We start from the raw sequence: 13,137 nt of genomic DNA, 5'->3' as shown, positions 1-13,137 counted from the left end.
CACAAAATAGCCACCAGTCACAAATATAACACCAACAGCAGCTTTCAACAAGTTTGAAGAAAATAACAGAAAACACAAAGAAATAGCTGATAAACAACAGCAGCCCCTAAAGAGTATTATGAAGGATTTCAACAAACACATAAATACAAGCAAGAAAGAATTAAAGGATACTACTTTGAACCATGTCACATGTGTTAACATCATTTCAGTTTACAATTTCTTTCATATGACACCAAAAAGATACACAAAACCCACCCAAGAACACCCATATACAAAGAATGTCCTGTGTAAAATGTCAATAGTAATGAGAAACAGAAATAAATGGAATATCAACTTACAGAAATCATAATAAATGTTGTCTACAAGACCGTGCAATATGTCAATAATGACATTACACACTTTCTTCACCAAAATGTAACTGTTTCCCTTTCTGTTATTTTCATCCTCTTTGTAATTATTTTCAGCAGGTCTTGGATATTTTCATTAAAATTTAAGTTATTTCTTTTTTCTACACAAGAGTGGCAATTTTAAAAAAAGACAATTAAAAATTGGAATGAATCAGTGAATGTAAAAATGCTAACTTCTGGGTCTTCCTTGGCAATAAAAATCAGAAAACACATATTAAAATGTGAACTGATTCTCAGCTTACAAAATATTTATGCTTAAATGCCCTTTATCCAGCTAATGGTGCATCACAACTAGTATGGTACATTCTGATTACATGCAGAAAAGAATCACCCATGTCACTTCTGGATTTGATTTACATAAAAAGTGGATAAACTAAATTTGCATCACTGGACAAGGATTTTCATGTAACCAGTTGCTCAATACAAATCTGAGGCTTTCCCTAACAAACATTGTTCCTACAGTCCACATGACTATTAGAGCCTTAAACATTCAGACTCAAGGTATGCAAACCATGTACAAGTAAAGCATTATAATAGTGTGCATAATCATATATCTCATGATGTACAGTATTGTTGGTAAAATGGTTATTCCTATTTAAGCTGTTAAGTGTTAGGATCATTCGGTTTTGTTCTATACACAGCATAATATATTGTTTCCAGTGGGACAATATTGAAGTATTTACTTTTATCAGGTTTCATGTCTGTATATATTTAGTATCACAGTAGTTTCTTGTGAAAATGGGATTCTAAATATGTTCCTGCATAACGTTCCCAATCATTAAACCATATCTCTTTTAATTGCTGCAATTGATACCAACATAACATTTTGTTAACTGTTGAGTGAAACAGGCAACAGTATTAACACATTCACCTCAGTTGATATCATTACACTACCATTGCATTTGTACCGAGCGAGGTGGCACAGTGGTTAGACACTGGACTCGCATTCGGAAGGACGACGGTTCAATCCCGCGTCCGGCCATCCTGATTTAGGTTTTCCGTGATTTCCCTAAATCACTCCAGGCACATGCCGGGATGGTTCCTCTGAAAGGGCACGGCCGACATCCTTCCCCATCCTTCCCTAATCCGATGAGACCGATGACCACGCTGTCTGGTCTCCTTCCCCAAACCAACCAACCAACCAACCATTGCATTTGTGTGGCCACTGTTGACTCTTACATGTCCTTCAACACATATTGCAAGCACATGGTTTTCTGGCACACAGACAGTAGTTCCAAATTTAGTTATGATTTAGATAATGACAATGATTTCTCTTCTAACTTTTCAGAGAAGGACCACCGGTCTAGTAATGAGAAATGTGAAACAAAATCTCTTTATGTATTCTGAACGTATGTTTACTCAATGCCTACACTGTCCACCATGAACTCACACATCAGAAAGAGAAAATGCTCTCAGGCTTACGCGTAAACATTGCAGATTTATTGATGCAATCAGTGTAACTCCTGTAACAAGAGGATGAAATGCGTTAGTGTTTACTCCCTTGCACACATAACGAAAGAAGTGGGCTGGTTTTCAACAAACATCCCACCAATCCAAAAAAAGAATACACTAACAGTATGTTATGCAGTGACCTACAACAAAGGAAAATGAAGTGAAAGTGCCTGGCAATGCAACAAATTTTGTGTTGTATATTTAGCTGAATGCTTTGAAATTTACCACACCAAAAAAAACCTACTTACACGATACGTCTTGAGGTTCTAAAACACACTTAAAAAACTTCAATACAAAATACTTGACACACTAAGCGATCAAAAGCATCCAGACACCTGCCTGAAAATAACTTACAAGTTCGTGGTGCACTCCATTGGTAATGCTGGAATTCAGTTTGGTGTTGGCCCATCCTTAGCCTTGATGACAGCTTCCACTCTGACAGGCATATGTTCAATCAGGTGCTGGAAGTTTTTTTGGGAAATGGCTGCCCCATTCTTCATGAGTGCTGCACTGAGGAGAGGTATCGATGTCGGTCAGTGGGGCCTGGCATGAAGTCGGCATTCCAAAACATGTCAAAGGTCTTCTGTAAGATTCAGGTCAGGACTCTGTGCAAGCCAGACCATTACAGGGATGTTATTGTTGTGTCACCACTCCACCACAGGCCACCATTATGAACAGGTGCTTGATCATGTTGAAAGATGCAATTGCCATCCGTGAATTGCTCTTCAACAGTCGGAAGCAAGAACTATGCTTAAAACATCAATGCAAGCCTGTGCTGTGATAGTGTCATGCAAAACAACAAGGGGTGCATGCCCCGTCCATGAAAAACACAACCACACCATAACACCACCACCTCCGAATTTCACTGTTGGCACTACACACGCTGACATATGACGTTCACCGGGAATTCACCATACCCACACTCTGCCATCGGATCGTCACACTGTGTACTGTGATTCGTTGCTTCACACAAGCTTTTTCCACTGTTCAATAGTCCAATGTTTACACTCCTTACACCAAACAAGGTGTCGTTTGGCATTTACCGGCGTGATGTGTGGCTTATGAGCAGCCACTCGACCATGAAATCCAAGTTTCCTCACCTCCTGCCTAACTGTTATAGTACTTGCAGTGGATCCTGATGCAGTTTGGAATTCCCGTGTGATGGTCTGGATAGAGGTCTGCCTATTACACATTACAATCCTCTTCAACTGTCGGCAGTCTCTATCAGTCAACAGACGAGGTCGGCCTGTACACTTTTGTGTTTACATGTCCCTTTACGTTTCCACTTCACTATCACATTGGAAACAGTGGACCTAGCAATATTCAGGAGTGTGGAAATCTCGTGTACAGACGTATGACACAAGTTACGCCCAATCACATGACCACATTCGAATTTCGTGAGTTTCGCAGAGTGCCCCATCGTGCTCTCTCATGATGTCTAATGACTACTGAGGTCACTGATATGGAGTACCTGGCAGTAGGTGGCAGCACAATGCACCTAATATGAAAAATGTATGTTTTTGGGTGTGTCCGGATACTTTTGATCACATAGTATTCTTCATCTTTTATGATATGCTTGTCCTTTTGGTGACTGGGTGCTGATTTAAATCTGTGTCCTAAGGTACCTGTGATGCATTTAAACCTGACACAAATGGATTAAGAATGACTGAGAAGTATTAACAGTTTCCTTATGAAATTTGTATTGTAATCCATTCTCTTTAAGTTGACATCTGCATTGTTCCTAAAAATGTGTAATCTGTTGAAGATAACATTTAATTTCAAGAACAGAGTAAACAAATATGACTGAATACAATTACCAATCATGATCAGACATATTAATTAAAAATAGAGTGAAATATGAAACTAGACTTCAAAGCGGAGGTATACCTGGAATGACATCATAATGAACATGTCATGACAAATGAACTAGATAGGTACTCAAAACAGGACATCCTGCTTATCTCTAGTGGTTACAATAATTAATTAGGCCTTGTGACTACTACACCAAAGACTAATTCAAACGCTAATGTCATTGATATCCTGCCTCCCTCACCCTCCCTCCCCCCCCTCCCCCTACACAAACCCACCCACCCATCCATTACCATCATCAACATCACTGCTATTTCCAAACACTGCTGTGCCTGATTAGTTACAGGATTACAATAACATCTGGGTTCAAATTCTGTTCAGGCACAAATTTTCATTTGTGACAACATATTCATAAATTTTTAAATTGAGTATTTCTGAATGAGTTTCACTGATATCATTTCATGTCATAGCATTTCGATGATTTCATTCCCACTTATTTCATTCACTTCACTTTCCCGACTTCGAGTCACTCGAAACACCACAACTTTAAGACCTAATATAGACAAAAATGCAAAATTATTTTCTTTAACAACTTGATTTTCTTTCCAAATGAAAATTTAAATATTTATAAAGTTTTCATTTAAATATGGTAGGAGAAACAGAATATCCAGTATATGAACTATCATTGAAAATGTATTTTTGACTACACAGTCCTATCAAGAGGAGAAACAGAAGAGTGCAGTAGGTGATCTGTAATCTATAAATGTAAGCAGATCAAATATTTAGACCAGAAAAGCTTTGCCCCACAGCTCAACGTATTGGTGCACAATTTAGACACACAACACGTAAGTAAATCAGGGATCATAATTGATATGTAGCTGTAGGTATTTAAACTGTGAACCTACTGCCAAAATAATAAAATACTAGATAATGTAGGATTCCGTCAATTACTTCAAACGCTTAACACAATGTAACTGCTAATAAGAGTTTCATGCTATAAGAAGAGTAGAATGGAAATAAGTGCCAAATGAAGAAGTATCTACATGCACTTCTCAATATTACAGACACCGCCGCCATGCCCTTATGGCAACTGGCTATGTGTGTTGCACAAAGGGACATGCCGATGTTGACACTCCTTTGTTCTGTTATGAGCAAACTGTTTCCAGTTCCTGTAAATCTCTGACATTAATAAAAGAAATATAGAATTAGCATTCAATCTGGGAAACAAGTTTCAGATAAAAGAACATGTTAAACAATAATAATAAGCATTTTTATTTACTTTGTTAAAAAAATGGGTTCTCAAAAGGTAGTGATGCAGGAACAGTAAGAAAGTATGCTCTAACATTTTTCCTTGCATAAGATACAAGTTAACAGTTTATATAAAAGGAATTCCCCTTGCTTTAATCTCTGTAGGCACCATAGCTTATTATTTCAAATTCCTCAACTGACAAGACATTTCTTGGAGTGACCCATGCAGCAGATTTGAATGCACGTTTAGTGTGAAATAAGAAACATACCAATTCCACCGTGTACAGCATCTCCCTCTGCTTACTCAGCTCTTGCATGTAAAGCTGCACCGCATGAGGGGAAACAGACAAAACAAAGAGTGTTCACACATCAGCCTGCCAGTCAAATACAATCTATCCCAACAGGTAAGACACTTCTGACAAATATAAGCTAATTGAATATTTGCAAATAACAATAACTCTTCACATATACATTTTAAATACATAATAAAATATAAATAAATCATTTTCTAACAGTAACAAATCTCTTTTATGGGGTTAAATACACAAAGCATATGATAAGAGTATGAGAAAGACCCAGTTTGAGCCTGTATGGTATAGTGATGACTGTCAAACTGGATTGCAGGGTAAAAAGTGTGTGCTCGTAAACTGTTTTCCAATTGCATTCAGTTGAAAGCTGACATAGTCCCCTATTTCCACCACAGATACAGATTAATTCATAGATAGGTAGTGCACATGACAATGCTCTTTATATGAGGTTGATGCTGCATTGACAGAAAGAGCCATTAGGCATTTGAGACTAATGTCAGACTACATAATGAGCAAATACTTGTCACAAAACACGATCCTTTGTGAATAATAAAATAAGAAGAAACAAAGTGCAGTTCAGACACAATGTCACTAAATATATCAGCAGAGAGAAAATTAAATTTCTTGAAAGTATCTGATGGCTTTACACATCAGTGACTTCACTTATCCAAAAGTAAACAGAAGACTTAAAGAGACTTTTTGAGGATTAAAAGGCTACATTTGTCTGAGAGACTTTTTGAGGATTAAAAGGCTACATTTGTCTGAAATAATTAAATCAGATTATATATGTAGTTACTGGTACACTGATTTAAGTGGTGTTCATATTGTGCCCTAAACAGATATAGTAACATTAAAACTTTCAATACATCATCATGTAATGGAATGTGCAGTACAGTTTGCTTTTTGATACTGACATAAAAATGAAAACATCAATAAATGCAGTTAAATATTGGTAACTCATTAGTAACTCAATCAGAAGTGATAATTCCATTAAATATTAAACTAATTCTGTTGCAGAACGCTAGCAAGCATTAACTGTACTAAAGATTCAGATGAAACCAACACAAGAAAGTTTTGGGCAAACCACCTGCAACACACTATTGCATATTTCATATGCATTCCAGTTTCTCAACCCTAACATTTCTAGATGAGTAAATGTTTAGTGAAAGTAATTAACATATTTAAATATGCAAGAGAGATATTAATACATCCCAAAATCATAATTTTAATTTTGTCAGAAGTGTCTCACTTTTTGGGACAGACAAGAAGTCTACAAAATTTTGTGCACATACATTCACACCAATCACACAGCTACATACAGGATAGGCTATATAAGCAATTTAAAATCGTCAATGCTAGGAACAAAAACTGAAATTAAATAAATGCATGAATTAAAAATGTGCAAAAGTAACATACTGCAAACACATTCAAAATGAAAGCAATGTCATGACATCACAAAACTGAACTGGAGAACAGAGGGTGAGAACCCCCATGTCAAGGAATTCATATAATTACATGTAGAGAGAGTTTCTACACCACACAGACTGACATTGTGCAGCACAATTCAAATTGTTTTTCTGCGAGTTTAGTGTGCAGAAAATTGCGGTGGCACAGATATGATACAGCCTTTACTTTTAATGGACAGCAAGAACAATGAAACTCAGGTTATTGAGTATTATGTATATCTGCTACTTCTTGCAATATTTCAATGATGCTCCTAACTGAATCTTTGTGGATTTCAATTATTTAAGGATTTGTCATAAATTACCAAAATTTCATTTTTCTTTGGGAACATACTGCAAAATAAAACCGCTAGTAGGAAACAGAGGTTTGGATGTCCAAAACCTGATATTTCCCCTGTAGACAATGGTTTCATTTATTACAAACAGGAGTGCAATAAAATAAATAATTGCTCCCACAACTGGTTTACTTGATCACAGCATTATAAACACTCCCTTGCATTTGTGATAATCACTGTTAAGATTTATTCCTGTCTATGGCTGTGCATAATGACATTTCTGTCAGTTTTTCAGACAATCTAGTGCTGCTAACTCTAAATTTTGAAACCAGTAATGTGATGTCACGTTCAAACTAATGGTGATGCATCAAACTGTTGCACCCAAAACATTTTGTAAGGTCAGACAAAAGCTTCTATGAGTTTCACTGCTTTCAAGAAATGGAAAATATGTTCTTTACAGAGTTCATGCAAAGAATTTTCTTGCAGTCCCTCTATAATGATAAACAAATGTGATAATGCCTTACAATGTGGAACAATGACAGGCTTTGTTGTTTTATAACAGAGTAATTTAATTAATTTTCATTTTTATATTTCTGCATATTAGGGTAAATGATCATTTAAAATGTGGAATACATGTCAGTACAATATACAGTGAACATATGAAAGCAAGTCACTCTGACATACGTGACTAATTGAAATTTTCCCTTTCACATGTCATACTTGAAATGACACATTCACTGTATAGTTTACAGAAGTTTTCCATGCTTTAGAAAAGCACTACAGTTTTGCAGAAAATATAATATACCCAAAGTTAACATGTCTTTCACAGGGAAATACATTTTGTCATCTCCAATAATCCATGCACAAATGCTAAGAACTTTTTGAGAGAATAAATATTGATAAACCTGAGTGCAACTCGTTTGACCCACCACAAAAAAATGAAATTACTTTAATGTACTGACACAATAACTAAAAGTACAAGCAAATACATAAAGGTACATTGTAAAGTCAAAACAGAAAAGATTTTAGCTAATTAAGAAAGCAAGCAAACAAGACAAATAACATGAAAGACTGTCCATTCAGAACAATAGACACAGTATTTACAAACAGGCACACCACACAAATGATTACCATATTATTACTTTTAAACATTTCTCAAAAATGTGTGTGTGTGTGTGTGTGTGTGTGTGTGTGTGTGTGTTCTCACAAGAAATCAACTGCATTAAACAACATAAGTGCACAAACTAGCATAGCCCATTTCATGTTTCGCTATACTGTTGAGATCTAAGCAGAGCATTGTTAAATATGATGAAAGTCTATACAATCTCTTTCTGATATCTTCATAACCTATTTCCAAACTTCAATTTCCAAGACAAAAATAATTTTACACAAAAAAATTAATGGATTATAGGTACTAGTGTTCTCTCACTCTGTTATCACACTATCCTGTGTCCAGTAAACAAGTTGAGGGTGACATCATTGAGAAATAATATCAAATTGTGTTTGTATTCTTCAAGTGGTTTTTGTGGGAGGCAGTGAGTGACACTCAGCTGTGAATGCTTACTTGGAATAATATGACATGTTGGTCAACCTCTGACCCTTATGCAAGCTATTATTCAGCTTGGCATTGATTGACACATGTTTTGTATGTCCTTCTGAGGGATATTGTGCCAAATTCTGTCCAAATAGCATGTTAGATCATCAAAATCGTGAGCTGTTAGGAGGGCCCTGCCCATAATGCTCCAAATATTCTCAGTTGGGAAGGTATCTGGAGACCTTGCTGGCCAAAGTAGGGTTTGGTAAGCACAAAGACTAGCAGTAGAAACTCTTCCTGTGTGTGGGCAGTCATTATCTTGCTCTGTGTATGAGCTTGCCATGAAGGGCAACAAAACAGGGAGTAAAATATCCTTAATATACCGCTGTACTGTAAGGGTGCAGTAGATGACAGCCAAAGCGGTCCTGCTATGAAAAGAAATCGCACTCAATCCCTCCTGGTTGTCGGGGCATATGGCAGGCAACAGTCACATTGGTATCCCATAACTGTCTGGGGTGTCTCCAGGCATGCCTTTGACCTGTTATCTCATTGACTGGAGTAGAAATGTCCTCAGAGATAAGTCCCACTTTCCACTGAGTCCCGATGACAAGTAAAGATGTGTCTGGAAACACCCCAGACAGCAGTGGGATACCAACCTGACTGTGCCCACCACATAGCCCATAGTGATGTTCTTGGGTGCCGCTTCTTTTCACAGCAGGACCCATTTGGTAGTCATCTGCTGCACTCTTACAGCACAGCAATATGTTGACCATATTCTACACCCTAATTTGTTGCCCATCATGGCAAGCCATCCTGGGCTTACATTTCACCAAGATGATGTCCGTCCACACATTGCGAGAGTTTTTATTGCTTTTCTTCGTGCTTGCCACACCATACCTTAGCCAGCACGGTCACCAGATCTCTCCTTAAGTGCAAATGTTTGGAGCATTATGGGCAGGGCCTTCCGATCTGTGCATGATTCTGATGATCTGATGTGCCAACAGAACAGAATTTGGCACGATATCCCTCAAGAGGACATCCAAACACTATCAATCAATGCCAGGTCAAATAACTGCTTGCATATGGACCAGATGTCAACCAAAATGTTAGTGACTTGCTCAGTTTGTGAAGCTCTTTCTCTTGAATAAGTCATCCATTTTTTTCTGAAATTATAATCATTTGTTTGCTTGTACATGTACATCACATCAACTGATTTCTGTCCATTTGGGTAGTCCTTCATGGTGAGTCTTTACTTCCCTTAGAGTGTATAACGAAAGAGTAAAAGGTGATAACTCATAGCCCCACCCCCTTTTCCTTATCCTCGTAGAGCACAGCAGTGCACAAGGTTATTGCAAACTTGCTGCAAGTTTTTTTGTGACATGGTAGAGGCGTTATGATGAAGCAGGTGCCTAGGTGTCAAATTATCACTGTTCATTTTTATTATAGTCTCCAAGATTAGCTGCATTAGAAACTTAATGTGAAATGAGGGGAATTGTTCCAAAAGATACATGGGAAAATACTGATAGTGTCATTTGTTTTGCATCCAATGTAATTGCACACCAAAATAATTATGTCCCTCTCTACATCTATACTCCAGAAGCCACTAAATAGTGCATGATGGAGGGAGCTCCATACATATTCCATTTTCATGTTGAACAATGGAAAAAAATGACTATTTATGTGCCTCTGTATATGTCCTTATCTCTTATCTTATTTTCATGATCCCTGCATGAGATATATGATGGGAGCAGCAGAATTATCTCTCAGTCTCCCTTGAATACAGGTTCTCTAAATTTATCCAACAGTGTTCTGCAATCCAATTTACGTTCCCAGAGCACTTCTGTTACACTTTCTCATGGGCATATCTCTGAATTTGTTGGTTGTCTGTTGTCATACCTACCTGATAAGAACTCAAAACTCTGGAAAAATACTCCAGAATTTGTCGCACTGGTGACTCATATGCAATTTCCTTTACAGATGCAGTGACTTTCCCAGAACCCTTCTAATAAACCCAAGGCTTCCATTTGCTTTCCACAATACAAATCTTAAGAGATATTCACTTCTAATATTGCTTCTTAGTATTGCCCATAAATAATTATACAATGTGATGAGCTCAAGGTGTTCACCACTAATCTTGTGCTGGAATACCTTTGTTATATGCATTATCTTCCATTTATTTACATTTGAAGAGACCTGCCACTCACTGCACTAATTAGAAACTTTGTGCAACTCTTTCAGCATTTCCTTACAATCATCCAGAAACAATACTTTCCTGTAGACAGCAGCATAGTCAGTGATAAATCTTAAAGTGTTGCTGACCCTATCCAATAAATCATTTACACATAATGAGAACATTATAGATGCTATTAAACCTCCTTGGGACACACATGATGTTACTTTCAATCTGTTGAACATTTGACGTCCAGTATAACGTACTGTGTTGTATTATTCAAATATTCACCAAACCAATCACACATCTCAGAAGAGATTTCACGTGGTCATTTCCTCTTTAGTATCTGATTACTTGGTATTATCCAGACTCTGCACTAAGATATTTTTCACCTTTCTCTAAATGAAGCAGCCACAGTTTTTCTGCCATTTTAACAGCAGCAAGCTTAAGAACACACAACAGTGGCCATAATGTCTTCTCTGGTTCTGGTTTCCTACAACATGATTTACCCTTGAGAGGAGCTATTAAGTAGAAAATTATACAGCAAACAAACAAATGACTGCTATTGTAACATGAAAGCGTATGTAAACCAAAATCTTTTCTGTATATAAATACCATTAATGCTCATTAAATGCTTACATTGACAGTGGTTGCTTTAGTGCTCAGTCTAAAGAACTGATGATAATAATTGAGGGGACGTGACCAGTGACAAAAACTGGAACTCTGTTGATGAGTAAACATTTTCAGATGTTTAATGAAATGGTGGGATAATACTTAGAGAAACTATAGAACATTAACAGAGACGGCATTTCCACAGGATACCATCCACTTAAAAAAGAATCCACAAGATTTTCATCACACTGTACAACAGAATAATGATAGTCATTGTCTGCTTCTTGAAACCAAAAATTAATTTCAAAGAATTTATTCAAAACTGTGGAAAAATCATACTGATGGGAAAGCAAATGACTCAAATAACATAAAGCAGTGAATAGTAAATGACAAGTAACTTGACATTCAGCAAATACTTCCCTTTTCCTGTTACAAATTTCTTCTGCTAAGCAGGCAGATCAGAAATGCTGATATTTTCTAACAGTCATTTGCATTTTTGACATTTTCTTCAACTGATTATCACATTTGATATTGCAGATTGAGATATCACTACATGTGCCACAGCCATGCACTTTACAATGATCAGCAGAATATAAATGTAGATGTTGATAGAGAGCACAAGTCTTCCTTTCCTAATATTGCCATCATCTAGCCCCTGTTCTCATACATTGCTCTCATTATAATTCATCACCTATGGCAACACGGCTGTTTCTTATTTATATACACTTTTCAGTTTAGGTTTTCCTGAATCCAGAGAAAAATTTCTGTTCACTCTTATCTCAGAGGCTGCAGCTCTAATCATTTTAATATTTTCTGGTAACCCATTTCTGAAATGAGTAAAGTTTAACTGACTAGCAGTTAAAGTGTAGTATAGTAATATACAAGCCCCATATCAAATTAAAACCTAATTCTCATCATATTTGGTACATTGGTACTACAATCATTCAGGCTTGTAGCTTATAATAGCAATCACTTAATTTCTGGTACCAACATAGTTTAAAACACATTATCACTGTCAAATTTGTGTATATTGTTGCCATTTTGTAATTTTTTGGATGCAGTCACTGAGCATTGTGCACAACACATTTTTCCACCTTCCACTTTTCACTTAAAAGCACCTTTCATCATACCTGTCTGTGTCACAAAGTCAAATGAGTTATACGACCAACGAACATTTAGTGCACTGTACATCTACAGCCTGCAGTGGGATAAATGTAAACACAGTAAACATGAATAACAACACTGCTACCAATTCAGTTTGTTATAAGAGATGTGGCTGATTGGCAATAATTGGATTAAGAAGGAACAGACAGATAAGAATTTCTCAATGAATAAAAGATATAAAAATGACAACATTCATTCTGCAGGAACTGTATCTTTTTCGGAATAGGTTATAAATTGCCAATTAAGTATGTGAACCAAAAGCTGTACATTGTTTGGCTGAAATGTTTAGTGTGTATTAAAATGTTTGTAAAAAGTGGAATCCAGTAATCAAGAACAAATCATCATAACTAAAACCAATAATGTAACTCATGTACATAATAGAATGGCATGAATATAAAAGTTAGTAATTACTGAAGACAAAAATGCATTGTGAGTATTTTCTTTGTAATATGGATACTCACTACTAATGTCTCAACACAGTATCAGTTGAGACAGAAATTAAGCCAGCTGCACAAGGAAAAGTACACAGTTTTACACTGAACAGGCAACACAAGTGCTACCTGGACTGAAAACTGACAGTTATGTTGAATGAGGTAACCGAATGATTGAAATTATGTCTTCAGAAATAATTACATATGGGACAAAGACAGTGATGAAGATCAATATATATTCAATGCTACAACAAATGCTGCACT

General features: G+C 36.5%; 1 protein-coding gene across 1 annotated transcript in view; it reads right to left on the bottom strand.

The window, feature by feature from the left end:
• The window catches only part of LOC124556308 (bromodomain adjacent to zinc finger domain protein 2B-like), a 379,839-nt gene that overhangs the window by 160,521 nt on the left and 206,181 nt on the right, over positions 1-13,137 (bottom strand). The window contains exon 19 of the mRNA XM_047130281.1: positions 5,186-5,239. Within this exon, the coding sequence (XP_046986237.1) occupies positions 5,186-5,239 (54 nt within the window). The remainder of the gene's footprint in view (positions 1-5,185; positions 5,240-13,137) is intronic.

Source organism: Schistocerca americana, chromosome X (assembly GCF_021461395.2).
Source record: "Schistocerca americana isolate TAMUIC-IGC-003095 chromosome X, iqSchAmer2.1, whole genome shotgun sequence".
Classification (NCBI taxonomy): Eukaryota; Metazoa; Arthropoda; class Insecta; order Orthoptera; family Acrididae; genus Schistocerca; species Schistocerca americana.
This window is presented reverse-complemented; position numbering and strand designations above follow the sequence as displayed.